Genomic DNA, 17100 nt, shown 5'->3' on the forward strand with positions numbered 1-17100 from the left:
GTACAAATCAAAGTAGGGTATACATAAAAGTAGCACACATGAGTTGTCTTGTTGGGCAGACTGGATGGACCGTGCAGGTCTTTTTCTGCCATCATCTACTATGTAAACCTTTATATACCTCTTCTTGAGAAACCCAGTCAAGCTGGCGTACATAGATAAAGGCTTTTTGATAAGCTACACATATCTTAAACGCGGTTCCATATTTCCATTGAGTTTATAAAATAGCTGTTTAGTCTGGTGCAATAAGCAGATTTATCCTCTCACAAGACAGATAATTTATGGTAGTATATGTTTTTTGTCACAGCACTTACCTAGATTCTTCAGGTTTACCATCTTTGTTAGCTGTAAATCTACCTGTTTACTAAGGCGAGTTGATGTTTTTAACTCACCTACAATTAGCACGTGTGTTAACCATGTAGATGCCTCTAGGGATATTGTAGGCGCGTACACAGTTAATACACGCACATGGTTAATACGTGTTAAAAAAGTTAACGCGGCTTAGTAAACAGGGCCCTAAATGTCTTATGTATCACTTGTAGGCACTTCTATTCTTTTTTATAATCTTATGCTCACGTTCACTAAATATATATACTGTATGTATATATATATATATATATATATATATATATATATATATATATATATATATATATATATATATAATGTGTGTGTGTGTGTGTTTTTCCATCTGACTATTTTGTATACCTTTTTATTCATGTTCTATCCATTTCACTTATTCATCCATATCTATTTTATATGTACAGATATTACTTTTGATGTTTATTCACGTTCATAGTCCTTTCATTTTCATTTTCACTTGTATTTGCTTATTGTTTATCATTTTCTATTTACCATATATTCATTGAATCATAAGAGGACTCCTAAGGAAGGTTGGAAAGTCGAAACATGGCCGTTGTGGAGTCTCAGCTCACTTGCGACTGTATATCCGTATCCTGCTCTGCCTGAGACTGTGTGTCATACAACTAGAATTTGCAGGAGTGTGACTGATTATACACCATTCTGCACCTGGACTAGGTTGCTACACACACTGTAACTTAGACCAGTTGCTTATGTCTTTAATTAATATTATGCTGGCATTGCATTATGTCTCTGTTATTTGAATTTCAGTGCTATTAAATGTGTATATTTTTGATCCTGTTTCACGGTGCTGCTCTCAGGTTTATCTCATCTGCTAGTTATGTTTATATTTAGACATTTTACTATTGTTATGCTGTTAACAAAATTGTGAGTTTTATATTACACTGTACCTGCCATATACTGCCTTGGGTGAATCTCTTCATAAAGGCGGTTAATAAATTCAAATAAATAAATAAATAAAATAAACTATCAATTAAAAGGATGTTAAACTACTTTAGATCATCCTTGACATTTCATCCACCTTTGATACTGTTAATCATGATATCTTATTAAGTATGTTGTCAGATTTTGGATTGAATGGCTCGGAGTTTAAGTGATTTGAGTCCTTTTTGAAGAATAGGAGTAGCCTAGTGGTTAGGGTGGTGGACTTTGGTCCTGAGGAACTGAGTTTGATTCCCACTTCAGGCACAGGCAGCTCCTTGTGACTCTGGGCAAGTCACTTAACCCTCCATTGCCCCATGTAAGCCTCATTGAGCCTGCCATGGGTGGGAAAGCGCGGGGTACAAATGTGACTAAAATAAAAAATAAATAAGCATTATTTAGTTTTGAAGGAGGGTCGAAATTCTTCTACCTTGGAATCTCCTTGTGGAGTTCCTCAAGGTTCCTCCATTTCACCATTGTTGTATAGGGATGGGTAATCCACCTGGGTGGATGAACAGCAAAATCCCAAGGAACACACAAATCAGAAGAAAAAAAAGTGGGAAATGGACCAATGACTCCAGAGACTGGGACAACTGAGTGGAACAGGAAAACTTTATTACGGACGCGCTGCTCCTTTTTTTGAATTCAGAGGTCTTTTTCAAGACCCCCTAAACAAAGTGGCTCTACACCCGAACCCATACTACAAAGACTCCTGAGGCAGGCCTGTGGCCGAAACACAGATCTGTGTCAAGTCCATAATAAAGTTTTCCTGTTCCACTCAGTTGTCCCAGTCTCTGGAGTCATTGGTCCATTTCCCATTGTTGTATAACTTGTATATGAGTTCTCTTGGTCATATAACAGACCAGACCCAGGTGAGCTCTTGTTGTCATATGCAGGTGATCCCTATCATTCATGGTAACGATTCTCTATTTTCTCATATTAACAATTGTATACTTACGAGCAAAGATTGGTCTGTTAAGGTTAAACTTAAATGTTGACAAGACCAAATTTTTATGGTTTTTTAAAAATGAATTTAGCCTCAATTCCACAGATGATTTTGGGTGATGATGGGTCTCATTTTAAGGTAGAGAGAACTAGAGTAGTTTTGGACTGCTCTTTCAACATGGAATCATAAGTCAATGGTTTAATTAGAAAAGTATATTTTAAGTTGAAGCAACTTTTACCTGACCACTTCAGGATTATTGTTCAATTAATAATCTTATCATTGTTGGACTGTGGGAACTCTATTTGGGCCTATCTGCTAAGCAGTTTTCTAGAATTCAGATGATTCCAAATTCAGCTACACAGTTGATATTTCGAAAGTCTTGATAGGATCATATAACCCCTTTGTTGGATACCCTGCATTGGTTGCCAGTGCCGGCTCAGATTGTTTATAAAGTACTTTGTTTAGTGTTTAAGTTTCTAGATGGCACTTACCCTGAAGATGGTTCCCAGCTGGTGAACTTATTAAATCTAGGATAATGTATAGGAGTTGTAAATATCTGTTGTTAGCTCTTCCATCTGTCAAAGGTGTACGGTTTAAAACTGTTTTCTCTAAATCTTTCGTTTTTGCTGCAGTCCATTATTGGAATAAAGTTCCTTTTGAGCTTTGCTCATTAAATAAATATTTTTTGTTCCGGGAAGCCTTAAAAACGTATTTGTTTGCTAAACCCTGGGGGTTTTAGTATTACTATGTTAAGTTTTTTATTTTGTTTTATCTGTATTTCCTGATAGTTTGTTATCAGTTTCTTATCTGTTTCAGGGGCGTAGCTACCCACCCAAGCGCACACACACACTGCAACTGCAGCAGCAGCGTCTACCATGGCAGAGACGGCACGGCACGGCACCCGCTCGCGCTCTGTTCAGCTCTCCAGGTTCCTTCCAGCCCGATTTCGGCTCAGGCCCGCCCACCACCACCCAAGCGCACACACTCACTGACTGCAGCAGCCTCCTAGCGTACTACACGTCGCGCCGTCGCGGGCACCCGCTCACTGCTGCGCAGCTGATCTATCATCTCTCCAGCAAGTTGCAGGTCGCATCAGTGCATCATTGTTTTCCATCCTACGTGGACGTGGCTGTGCGTGGCGGCAGGTGTGCTCAGCCTCGCTCTTGCTTCGCTTGGCCTCAGCTCCATCCGCTGAGCTCGCTCGTGGCAACTCAACTGGCATCTGAGGCGCGGGCATAGCTGCACGTGCACGCACGGCACGCAGGGTTAGTGCGAGCCTCAGCCTGCCCTGGCCCTGCCCTGAAACATGGGAATTTGGGAAAATCGTAATTCAAATCAAGATCATTCCAGAATAGAGTACCTTTACTTTACTGCCAACTCCAAGCAGCAGCAGCTGCCAGCCCATACAGATAAGCCCAGCTGCCAGGTAAAACAAATGTTTAGGGTTTTTTTTTTTTAATATGTACAATGTAATGCTGGTGGTGGGCTCTTCACTGCCTGGGGGGAGGAATATGTATTTAATCATTAAATATACCTTTTTCCCCCCTTGGCAGTAAAGACCCTACCCCCACCCAGAAACCCACCATTAAAACTTATCGTTGGTGAGTTTCTTGGTTAAAATATTTTTATTAAAAAAAGGTATATTTTTCATGTTGGTGTGGGTTTTGGGGTAGGGATGGTTCTGCAGTACCCAGATAAAAAAAAAAAAAGTTTTATATGTAATGTAAAGGGGTTTCTGGGTGGGGTTGGTCTCTGCAGTGCCCAAGACAAAAAAAAAAAAGGTTTTATATTTAATGTTGGTGTGCGTCCGGGTGGGAGGAGGGGAGATGCCAGACTATGGGGGGTGCGTAGGAGGTAGGACAAGGCTGATGCTAGGCTACAAGGAGGGGTGGGGAATAGGGTAGGCTGATGCCTAGCTAAGGGATGGATGGTAGGAAAGGGAATGGCTGATGCCGGGCTATTTGGATGGATTGTGGGGTAGGGAAGGATGGGGGATAGGAAAGGGGAAGGGCTGATGCAAAGCTACGGGGAAGGTTAGATGGGGAGAGGGAAGGGAAGGGCTGATGCCAGGCTATGAGGATGGATTGGGGGGGTAGGGAAGGGACGGGCTGATGCCAGGCTATGAGGATGGATGGATGAATGGATGGGGAATAGGAAAGGGAAGGGCTGATGCTGGGCTACGGGGAAGGTTAGATGGGGAGAGGGAAGGGCTGATGCCAGGCTATGAGGATGGATTGGGGGGGGGGGGGGTAGAGAAAGGAAGGGGTGATGCATGGCTAAGGGGATGGTGCCCACCCATATTAGTTTTGGGCCCACCCAAAATGTCAGGTCTGGCTACGCCACTGATCTGTTTGTGCAATTTGTAACTCGTCTTGAGTCTAACTTAAGAGAGTTGGCGAGTAATAAATCCCTGTTAACATAACATAACATCCTGGTTACCGATTACTTTCGCCCCTTTGTTTGTCTGTACATAGATAAAAACAAATAAAACAAAATCCGCCCGATATTTAGCGCTATTTAACCAGTCAGAACAGATGCTGACTGGTTAAATAGTGCATAACTGGCTATCCACCGATATTCAGCTGAATATCCATGGTTGGCGGCTGGCAGACAGCCCAGGCCTTGGGGCTAGTCCTGACTAAGATGGAATAAGGAGAAAGAACAAATTACTGAGCCAAAGCTCTCTCTTCCGCCCCTCCCCTCTTAAAATGTTCTCCTGAAAGGTTGGAGCCTATCCTTGTTGACTCCATAAACTTGGGAGAAGAAGCTTCAGGCAAATTTAATTCCACCAAGCTGTTTTCAACTTTCTTGGAATGGGTTTATAATCGGTAGGGGCAAAATTCAGCCTGTGATGGTTAGTGGTTTTTTACCACTGATCATCAAGGGCTGAATTAGGCCCAGCTATTTCATAAATATACACATTAAGACTCCAGAATTATAGCACAAATACAAATTTTATTGCATCTATTTGCACATAGATGCAATAAAATTTGTATTTGTGATATAATTCTGGAGTCTTAATGTGTATATTTATGATATGACTCTGGTGATTTAACATTTCCCCTAGTTTGTAAGCCCAGATATTTCATGCCAGGTCTAATCCAGCTGCTGACAGTGACTATATGAATCTTTGCAGTTCACTAAATTTTATTTATTTCTTTATTTGTTGCATTTGTATCCCACATTTTCCCACCTATTTGCAGGCTCAATGTGGCTTACATTGTTCCATAATGGCGATCGCCATTTCCGGAATGAGAAATACAAAGTCCGGGTCTGGCCAATAATCAGTGCCAGTGCTCAGATAACTTACCGAGTATAGTTAGGACTGCATTTTCCCTTGGATTCTATAAGTGGCGCCCAAATTTGGTCTCACGCTCAAGACGCACTTGCAAATTAATTGAGTAACAAGCTCTTAAATATCAATAATTGGGTGCTAACATCCAATTATTGAAGTTAATTGGCCCTCATTAATATTTGCATGTGTATCTGACTGCACATTATTCTATAATGGATATAACTCAAAAGGGGGCATGGCCATGGGTGTGTCAGGGGCATTCCGAAACGTTTCTTGTGTAGTTACAGAATACTGCCTCAGCACGCCTAGCTTGGGCGGCAGAGCATTTACAGCAAGTTTCAGTAGGCGTAAGTGTGACGCCTAAAGTTAGGCGCAGGAATCAGCACTGTGTGCTACTTGGTAAAGGGCATGGCCCTTTGTAGAACAGCACTTCACACTGATTTTTTTTCCAGCACCCATTTTTCTGCGCCATTTATGGAATTTTCCCCTTTGTGGTCCTACTTGCCTGGTCATTTTCCCAGACACCAGCACTGAAAATCAACAGTGCCCAGGTAACTTCCAGGGCCGCCCCATCTTCATCCTCAGACTGGCACGAACTGGTACTGTGGTGTAGAGCCCAACTGAAATTCGGTTTTGTTTCTGGTGCCGAAACCGACTCAAAAGAGCTGTTTTCAGCAAGTTTCTGTTTCTGCAAAAAAGCTTTCTGCAGGATATGGGCTAGGGCCGAAACTGGTCTCTTGTTTACAGTGGTTACAGAAACCCTGCCCCACCCCTGGAAGAGGAGCACACCTCTGGAAGCAAAAGCAGTTCAACTCCGGCAGAAAAAAAGAAAGCGTGCGGTAACGGCTGCTGCTATAGGCAAGACACCAACTTTCAGGAAATAGCCCCGAGAGTGCAATCAGTGTATCAGAATAATATCAAACAGAACCCAGATCCAAAGAGATTCAGATTTGATATATTTACTAGCAAAGCAGTTTGAAAATGTGAACAACGTAAGGCTCTGAAACTGCATTGAAATAACTTTCCCTTCAAGCAGCCTATCTACCTTAGTGCAGAATCTCCTACACATTCCAGCGTCAAGCGGTCAATTGTGCTCTAACTGCTGCTGCTATGGGCAATATGGATAGTATTAATAAATTTGTTGACATCCACACAACCAGACTCAGGCCTTTTTCTATTGTTTCACTTTCGGTTCCAGACGAAATCAAGCACCTAGTTTCGGCCACATTTCCACCGAAAATGGACAAACAATTTCAGTGGCAGTTTTGGTTTCAGCCAAAATGGAAAAAAGTTTCGGTCGGGCTTTACCGTGGTAATCACATCTAAAATTCAGTGGCAATCTCCAGAATAGTGCCGCTGAATATTAATGTTTGGACCAGCCAGCGTGATTTAACCGGGTAGGAGCCCTCTTCTCTTTGCTTAAATTGCTTTGAATATCAACCCTGGTATTTTTTTTTAAGTACTGTAGGGGAAAGCAAATGTGGAGGAGTGGCCTAGTGGTTAGAGCACCAGTCTTATAATCCAGAGGTGGCCGGTTCAAATCCCACTGCTGCTCCTTGTGATCTTGGGCAAGTCACTTAAACCTCCATTGCCTCAGGTACAAACTTAGATTGTGAGCCCTCCTGGCACAGAGAAATATCCAGTGTACTTGAATGTAACTCACCTTGAGCTACTACTGAAAAAGGTGTGAGCAAAATCAAAATAAATGAGAGTCCTACTCCTTTCTCTTGAGAAAAGGGGGGAAACTGCAGTTAAAGGCAGAACTACTTGAGATACATCATCTTATTAGTGGTGCTGTGTTTATTTATTTGTTACATTTGTATCCTACATTTTCCCACCTATTTGCAGGCTCAATGTGGCTTACATAGTGCCGGAGATGTATAGCCACATGAGATAGGATAAGGGCAGTGGTGTGCTGGAGCCGGCTCGCACCGGCTCGCAAGAGCCGGTTGTTAAATTTTGCAAGATCTTGCAAGCCGGTTCTCCAGGATGAGCCGGCTCCAGTGAACGAGGTAAGCATGGCAGGAGGGCGCCACCACAGGCCATGCTTACCTCCCCTCCCGCTCCCATCCATGTCCAGCGAGTCTCCGTCGCCCCCATCCTCCCCTCCATCTTTTTTTACGTGTTACTGGGTTGTTGTTTTTTCCAGTCCATGCAAACAGAGTTTTCTGCTATAAGAGTACTAGAAGATACACGAAACAGCTGCCTCTTGATCCATTTGCATGGCCCTTTCAGCATCTCAGGAATTTGTTTTCTTTGTTTTGTTTTTTGTTTTATTTCGAAGGGTGTATGGTGGATTTAAACTTTTGTTTTCAACTCCTCCAAAATCCATTTAAAAACCATTATTTGTTTTAATAAACTGATTCTGTTAGAAATAACTATTCCTTGTACTTTAATTGACACATCAAACATTCATTTCCTCTCAGTTATTAGACCAGAAAATGACAGCACTTAATAGCAAAAACAAACAAAACACACCCACAGTTTATATTTCTGACACATTTATTTGTACATTGCAGATACAAAGACTTGTAATTGTGTTCCTCATGAACACCTTACTGGGCTTGCCCTTTCACAGTCATTTCAATAAGACTTTATAAAATAATATTTCTTTCATTTTTGTCTGAAAAGAAATTATATTTATTGCTTCAATTGCTATTATGCAGTACAGACTAGTTCTAGACTGCTGGAGCACCATGACTAAACAAGGGGAAACCTCTAAATATATTACAAGGTGGTGGTGGAAGTGACCATCCTGCTTATAATCGAAAGAGAAAAACGCATATATTGCGACCCAAATCGGGAGATAGACGTTTATCTCACAAAAACGAATAAAGCGGTATAATCGAAAGCCGAATTTGGACGTTTTCAACTGCACTCCGTCGCGGATGCGGACAAAGTTGATGGGGGCGTGTCAAAGGCGTGGTGAAGGCGGAACTGGGGTGTGGTTATTGGCCGATCAGAGATAGGCGCCTTTCGCCGATAATGGAAAAAAAATATGCGTTTGTAGCGAGAATTTTGGGCACTTTTCCTGGACCCTATTTTTCAACAAATAAGGCCCCAATAAGTGCCCTAAGTGACCAAATGACCAATGGAGGGAATCGGGGATGACCTCCCCTGACTCCCCCAGTGGTCACAAACCCCCTCCCACCACAAAATATGCCGTTTCACAACTTTTTATTTTCACCCTCAAATGTCATACCCACCTCCCTGGCAGCAGTATGCAGGTCACTAGAGCAGTTATTAGGGGGTGCAGTGGACTTCAGGCAGGTGGACCCAGGCCCATCCCCCCCCACCTGTTACACTTGTGCTGGTAAATGGGAGCCCTCCAAACCGCCCCCCCAAACCCACTGTACCCACATGTAGGTGCCCCCCTTCACCCCTTAGGGCTATAGTTATGGTGTAGACTTGTGGGCAGTGGGTTTTGAGGGGGATTTGGGGGGCTCAACACACAAGGGAAGGGTGCTATGCACCTGGGAGCTCTTTTACCTTTTTTTTTGTTTTTGTAGAAGTGCCCCCTAGGGTGCCCGGTTGGTGTCCTGGCATGTGAGGGGGACCAGTGCACTACGAATCCTGGCCCCTCCCACGAATAAATGTCTTGGAGTTATTCATTTTTGAGCTGGGCGCTTTCATTTTCCGTTATCGCTGAAAAACAAAAACGCCCAGCTCACAAATTGTCGAATAAAACATGGACATCTATTTTTTGCGAAAATACAGTTCGGTCCGCCCCTTCACGGACCCGTTCTCGGAGATAAACGCCCATGGAGATAGACGTTTCCGTTCAATTATGCCCCTTTATATATCACACATACTGGCACTCACAACTCCCACTGCATAGTAAGAAGGGGATGGTGTGTACTCACATATGGTGATAACAAATTGTATACAGCACTTGTGACTAGTGGGGGGGAAAAGCCTCAAGGTGCCTGGATCAAGAACGATCTCATAAGCAACAGTCGATCCCGTTGACCAATTGCTTGGTCTTAAGAGGATTCGCTCCTCATCATGGGTAAAAAAAACACCCCAAAGTCTCAAATGAAACACACAGGAGAAACGGTATCGGGAAACCTCCTCATCAATCCTTTAAGCTCCTGGTGTGTCAACCAACTCTTTTTACATATAAATCAAAAAGAAAATGAATGGCGCGCTACTTAGCTTTGTGGCGGTCTTTAGTATACATGGTTGCCACAGCTTCCTTGTCCCCGACCGACAATGGCCAGCGTTTCACTGTGCTCATTACAAGCTCTAGCTGCTTCAGGGTCCATGTGGGGAACAGGTTAACAATGGCGCCTCCTGCTTGGTTAACCTGTTAATCTGTTCCCCACATGGACCTCTTAAAATGTCCAGGGCCTGTTAGGATCGATTGAATCAGTCTCTCTGTACAGTAATCTCCCTTTCCATAGGATATAGTCTTTATGAGTCTCATCAGTTGGCTGACCATCCCTCTGCCACAGGGCTTCCAGGTCAGGGTCAGAGTGCTGTGCTTCCTGAAAAGCATGTCTCTGTCCTACATCAGTATCCATGGAAGGGTCTCTACTGGTGACTCTGACAAATTAGGTTCAACAGTCTGATCAATAGGTGTGTCGAATAAGTCAGGCTATCCCATACTCACGGCCTCTGTCACCTCAGGAACTGGTCCTGCTCCTCCTGTCGCTTGGTCAGCTGGTTCCACCTGATCGGGCTCAGGATCTGGAAATGGAGAGGTGGTCTCTGCTGCTTCCATGTGTTGGGCCGCCTACGGGTCACCATGGTGGAAATGCTGCCTCCGCTGTCAAGGGTAATGTTCATTGGATCCATGTCGGTCCCACACAGCATTGGTACCGGCATGTTTTTCATTATTACTACTTCTTTGTATCTAGGCTTGGTACCCCAATCCAGGAATACTCGAGCAATGGGTACAATACTACTACTACTACTATTATTTAGCATTTCTATAGCGCTACAAGGCATACGCAGCGCTGCACAAACATAGAAGAAAGACAGTCCCTGCTCAAAGAGCTTACAATCTAATAGACAAAAAATAAATAAAGTAAGCAAATCAAATCAATTAATGTGAACGGGAAGGAAGAGAGGAGGGTAGGTGGAGGCGAGTGGTTACAAGTGGTTACAAGTCAAAAGCAATGTTAAAGAGGTGGGCTTTCAGTCTAGATTTAAAGGTGGCCAAGGATGGGGCAAGACGTAGGGGCTCAGGAAGTTTATTCCAGGCGTAGGGTGCAGCGAGACAGAAGGCGCGAAGTCTGGAGTTGGAGAAGGGAACAGATAAGAAAGATTTATCCATGGAGCGGAGTGCACGGGAAGGGGTGTAGGGAAGGACGAGTGTGGAGAGATACTGGGGAGCAGCAGAGTGAGTACATTTACAGGTTAGTAGAAGAAGTTTGAACAGGATGCGAAAACGGATAGGGAGCCAGTGAAGGGTCTTGAGGAGAGGGGTAGTATGAGTAAAGCGACCCTGGCAGAAGATGAGACGGGCAGCAGAGTTTTGAACCGACTGGAGAGGGGAGAGGTGACTAAGTGGGAGGCCAGCAAAAAGCAGATTGCAGTAGTCTAAACGAGAGGTGACAAGGATGTGGATGAGGGTACAATCTCTCTGGATCCATTCACTGTCACTACCTCTGTAATGCGCCCTGCAAGAATAGCATCTTCTGGCACTAGCTCTGGTCGTAATAAAGTCATGCTAGAGCCAGTGTCCGCAAGCCCAGCCACCTGTGTCTGATTCAGTTACTGGGGTGCTATAGTGTTGTGCAAATCCATCTGCTTCCTTGTTTGATGAATGGCCAGTAACCTTTTGTGCTGTGGCAACTGCGTGGGCCTCCTCCATGGTACTGGAGCTACCCACGAAAGCCTCCAGCTTTGGTGCAGGAACTGGAATGCTCTTTAGTGCAGGTTTGAGATTATCTGGGCAATCTGCTTTCAAATGTTCTGTATGCCCACACTGGTAACAAGGACGTTCATGCCTAAAGTCTTTGGGTTTTTGAGGAACACTGGCGGGTTTGATGACTGTCTCTGAGGTTCAAGGAATACTTGGCTTAGGGCCCTGGCAACCCTTAGATCCTGGCTGCTGCGGATATGGATGGCTCTCTATCCAGCTTATAATTGAAAAAGAAAAATGCCTATATTGCGACCCAAATCGGGAGATAGACGTTTATCTCACAAAAACGAATAAAGCGGTATAATCGAAAGCCGAATTTGGACGTTTTCAACTGCACTCCGTCGCGGATGCAGACAAAGTTGATGGGGGCGTGTCAAAGGCGTGGTGAAGGCGGAACTGGGGCGTGGTTATCGGCCGATCAGAGATAGGCGCCTTTCGCCGATAATGGAAAAAAAATATGCGTTTTTAGCGAGAATTTAGGGCACTTTTCCTGGACCCTGTTTTTCCACGAATAGGGCCCCAAAAAGTGCCCTAAATGACCAGATGACCACTGGAGGGAGTCGGGGATGACCTCCCCTGACTCCCCCAGTGGTCACAAACCCCCTCCCACCACAAAAATATGCCGTTTCACAACTTTTTATGTTCACCCTCAAATGTCATACCCACCTCCCTGGCAGCAGTATGCAGGTCACTGGAGCAGTTATTAGGGGGTGCAGTGGACGTCAGGCAGGTAGACCCAGGCCCATCCCCCCCCCCCCCACCTGTTACACTTGTGCTGGTAAATGGGAGCCCTCCACACCGCCCCCCAAACCCACTGTACCCACATGTAGGTGCCCCCCTTCACCCCTTAGGGCTATAGTAATGGTGTAGACTTGTGGGTGGTGGGTTTTGAGGGGGATTTGGGGGGCTCAACAGCCAACGGAAGGGTGCTATGCACCTGGGAGCTCTTTTACCTTTTTTTTTGTTTTTGTAAAAGTGCCCCCTAGGGTGCCCGGTTGGTGTCCTGGCATGTGAGGGGGACCAGTACACTACGACTCCTGGCCCCTCCCACGAACAAATGCCTTGGATTTATTCGTTTTTGAGCTGGGCGCTTTCATTTTCCATTATTGCTGAAAAACAAAAACGCCCAGCTCACAAATTGTCAAATAAAACATGGACGTCTATTTTTTCCCAAAATACGGTTCGGTCCGCCCCTTCACGGACCCGTTCTCGGAGATAAACGCCCATGGAGATAGACGTTTTCGTTCGATTATGCCCCTCTATGCCAACCAAGGACAGTTAGGCACAAAAATGTCAGCCAGCTCAGCTGCCTTCTCTGGAGTATGGGGCTGGCGAACTTGAACATGGACGACAACGCTGAAGAAACTGCTCCAGGACCAGGTGAAATCAACAAACAATAACACATAACTGAATATGGATCAATAATAAAGCTATCTAAATACTTTATCACTACCTGGGTAGCACCTGGGGAGTTTCAGGAAAATAACTGCTCACAGGTCTGAACAGGGTCTCAGGGCAGAGATGCTTACCCTCTCCACTCCCTCTCTGAAACTGGCTGAATTTGAACTCCAGGGCCAATCAGAGCACCAAATTTGAAAGTATCTGTCCAATGGCACTGTAGGTTGCCTTCCCACAGTGATTAAACTGAAAAGAAAGCAGTCTTTTCTGCAATAGCTTTAAAACAGAAAACAAACACCACCTGCTGGCCAAACAAGAGAGGTACACTGCATGAAAAGGTTAGTACAGTTCACAGGCTTGAAAATCCCATTTCGCTACAATGCCTAAATAGTAAAATGTTTTATTGTGTATTGTGTTGACATTGTAAGTAGTATACTATACCATACTTTGTATTGTTGTTTGAATATTTTTATTGCTGTAATTGTCTATTGCTTGTGTTTCACTTATTCTTGCTGTACACCGCCTTGAGGGGCTCTTTTACTAAGCCGCTTAAGCATCTATGCGTGCCCACTGCACGCCAAAATGGAGTTACTGCCCGGCTACCGCATAACTCTTATGGTAATTTCATTTTTCGCATGCGTCTGATATGCGTGGCCGAAAATTAATTTTTATTTTCGGACGCGCATATCAGATGCACGCCAAGTGGCATTTGACACCCGTAGGTCATTACCACCCGGTTACTACGTGAGACTTTACCATTAGGTCAATGGCTGGCAGGCGGTAAGGTCGCAGACCCAAAATGGACGTGCGGCAAATTTGATTTTGCCGCACGTCCATTTTCAGCAAAAATTTTAAAAGGCTTTTTTTACAGGTGCGCTGAAAAATGGATCGGCACACGCCCAAAACCCACACCTACACTACCGCAAGCCATTTTTCAGCGCACCTTAGTAAGGGGACCCCTGAGTGGATTCCTTCAAAAAGGCGGTAAATTAATCCTAATAAATTAAATAAATAGTAGACACTAAGGTGTTTGTTTACTAAGCCATGCCACTTTGCCGACACAGCCCATTCAAAGCGAATGGGCTGTGTCGGCACTAGTGCACAGCCAGCTGCGCTAGCGGCCTAGTACTACTACTACTACTACTACTATTTAGCATTTCTATAGCGCTACAAGGCATACGCAGCGCTGCACAAACATAGAAGAAAGACAGTCCCTGCTCAAAGAGCTATGTAATAAAAGTAAGCCAAGTATAGGACAATCAAGCCATTGTGACATCACTGATGAGGTTGGCTCTTATTGGTGGCCTGAGGCATTATGACATCACAATATTAGCTCTGGTTACAAGAGACTACTACTACTACTATTTATCACTTCTATAGCACTACAAGGCATACGCAGCGCTGCACAAACATAGAAGAAAGACAGTCCCTGCTCAAAGAGCTTACAATCTAATAGTAAACCCCAACGTAAGTTACGGAATGAGGAGGAAGATGTTTAACCACAAGAAAGTAGGGAAATCCCTCCTTTCTTGAGAGAAACCCTAGAAATAAAGCATTGTTATTATGAAAATTCTACTATAAAACTCACTTCAGATTTAACTGCCATACGTGGCCACCAAATTCTTATTCTTCATGCAGAAAGATACCTTGAAAGTTTTGCATACTTTAGACCAGTACGCTACAGAGCGTTCCTTCACTACATCATGAGCCACAGAAGGTGTGCCAGAAACTCAAAGCTGATTTAATTAATGGATTCCCAGCACATCTCTCATCTTGTCACATCCTAAATAGAGAAGGAAGCCAAAAATGAACACCAAAAGAATGCAAAATGAATAAGACTGTTGTGACTGACAGCCAATTCTTTTTTTATTAGTTTTTAATAACGTCAGTAGCAAGAGTCTCTATGTTTGGATGTCACTAATTTACAGTAATCAAATATGGAATGAAAAGAAATTTGGGTACCAAAATGAGTGACATTCTCTACTGGAACAGCATTCACCTCCCCCTCCCCCGAGCTGGCAATTATTCTGATTATAAAACGTGTAAAGATCTGTGATGACCTGGTTATTTTAATGCCTTCTGCTCTTTATTTCATGCCCAGCTTTTCCCATCTCCGCTGCAGACCCTGTCCAGGAAGATCGTCCAGTCCAAAACGAATAGCACCATAGTAGGAGTCTTCACCATTATGCTGGTATTTCTCGCTGCATTTGTCAACATGGTAAGCACATTATCCATCTCCTTATGGAATCGTAGTATTGCCCTGTGCTGAACTAGAGCCATAGGACAGTCCCAGCACTTTTACACTTTGAGAGACGTGGTTAAAGCATTCGGTAATGGGCATTTTAAACATAGGTTACTGCGGGAGATTTAGAGGTCTTAAAAACCACACTGCATTCACTGTTCAGCCTGGGAATTAAGTCATGCTATCAGCTAATTGTTGAAATAGCCATTCTCCGAGGACAAGCAGGCTGCTTGTTCTCACTGATGGGTGACGTCCACGGCAGCCCCTCCAATCGGAAACTTCTCTAGCAAAGTCCTTTGCTAGTCCTCGCGCGCCCGCGCGCACCGCGCATGCGCGGCCATCTTCCCGGCCGAAACCGGCTCGAGCCGGCCAGTCTTCTTTTGTCCGCACTCGGTACGGTCGTGTTTCGCCGTGTCGAGCCCCGGAAAGTCGACCTCGCGCGTCCAAATTTATTTTGACGTGTTCCTTTTCTTCGGAAAAGTCTTTAAAAGTGTCGGGAAGTGCTCCGGAAACCCCCCCCCCCCCGGGTTTCGGGCCAACCCCTTCCCGTACTTCCAGCTTTTTGCCCCGATAAGTTTCTTTCGTCGTCGGGGTAGGCCTCTTTTCGGCCTCGGTCGAGATTTTCTCCCTAAAAAATTTTTGGTGCTCTTTTTCCGTCATTTCGGATTTTGATTTCGCCGGCGTGATTTTTCCGCCCATGACATCGAAGCCTTCCAGCGGCTTCAAGAAGTGCACCCAGTGCGCCCGGGTAATCTCGCTCACTGATAGACACTCGTCGTGTCTTCAGTGTCTGGGGGCCGAGCACCGCCCCCAGAACTGTAGTCTGTGTTCCCTGCTTCAAAGGCGGACTCAGGTAGCGAGATTAGCCCAGTGGAACGTGTTGTTCTCGGGCTCTTCGTCGGCATCGGCACCGGGATCTTCGGGTGCATCAACGTCGTCAGCGTCCAGACCATCTTCCTCGGCCGCCACTGCATCGAGTGCATCGAGGCATCGGACCTCTGCATCGGCGCCAAGGTATCGGGCGACTGCATCGACGTCGGTGGTACCGGGACCTCGTCTGCTGATGTCGTCGGACGGTGGTGCATCGTCAGGAGTGCAGGTGAGGGCTGTCCATTCCCCTGCTGGTGGCGGTGAGCCTTCGGGCGGGTCTCCTCCTACCCTGAGGGCTCCTGCGGTACAGCCCCCCCGAGACCGACCTCCTTCGGCCTCGGCCCCGAGGAAGCGACGGCTGGATTCTACGTCCTCCTCGTCGGTGCCGGGGAGCTCCGGTGACATGCTTCGGAAGAAGTCGAAGAAGCATCGACACCGGTCGCCTCCCCGCGTCGGCACCGAGAGCTCTGGGTTGCCGAGGGAGTCGGCACCCAGCAGGCATCGGCACCGAGAGGACCGCTCACCCTCTGTTCAGGAGGTGTCGATGCGCTCCACTCTGGACAGCCCGGAACAGCCTCCTTGCCCGGAACAGGTTCTGACGTCGACGCCTGCATCGACCGCTTTGCCTTTCTCTGCAGCCGCTCTGAACGAGAGCCTCCGGGCCTTTCTCCCAGAGATTCTGGGAGAGCTGTTGCGCCCTACCCCTCCGGTACCGGCGGTGCTTGCGCCTCCGGTACCGTCGAGCGTGGCGCCGGCTGGCCCATCGCCCGGGGTGAGGTCCCCGACATCGGTACCGCGTGCGGTGCCGACTGCGGCCACCTCCCAGGAGGGCTCCCCGACTACGTCGGCGGAGGGAGCTTCGCCGATGCGGGCGAGGGAGTCTACCTCTCGACGCCCCCATCGTGGACGTGGCTTCATGGAGTCGAGCCGGGCGAGGTTGCAGACACAGGTTCGTGAACTTGTGTCTGACACCGAGGGTGAGGCCTCGTGGGAGGAAGAGGAAGACCCCAGATATTTCTCGGACGAGGAGTCTGAGGGTCTTCCTTCTGATCCTACTCCCTCTCCTGAAAGGCAGCTTTCTCCTCCGGAGAGTCTGTCTTTCGCTTCCTTTGTCCGGGAGATGTCTACGGCCATCCCCTTCCCGGTGGTTGTGGAGGACGAGCCCAGGGCTGAAATGTTTG

At 45.9% G+C, this 17100-nt stretch overlaps 1 protein-coding gene across 1 annotated transcript in view; it reads left to right on the forward strand.

Annotated features, from left to right (window-relative positions):
• Nucleotides 1–17100, forward strand: part of LOC115474650 (adenylate cyclase type 5-like) — a 542557-nt gene that overhangs the window by 444802 nt on the left and 80655 nt on the right. Inside the window, exon 13 of the mRNA XM_030210240.1 lies at nucleotides 14909–15025. Within this exon, the coding sequence (XP_030066100.1) occupies nucleotides 14909–15025 (117 nt within the window). The remainder of the gene's footprint in view (nucleotides 1–14908; nucleotides 15026–17100) is intronic.

Source organism: Microcaecilia unicolor, chromosome 7, assembly GCF_901765095.1.
Source record: "Microcaecilia unicolor chromosome 7, aMicUni1.1, whole genome shotgun sequence".
Taxonomy (NCBI): domain Eukaryota; kingdom Metazoa; phylum Chordata; class Amphibia; order Gymnophiona; family Siphonopidae; genus Microcaecilia; species Microcaecilia unicolor.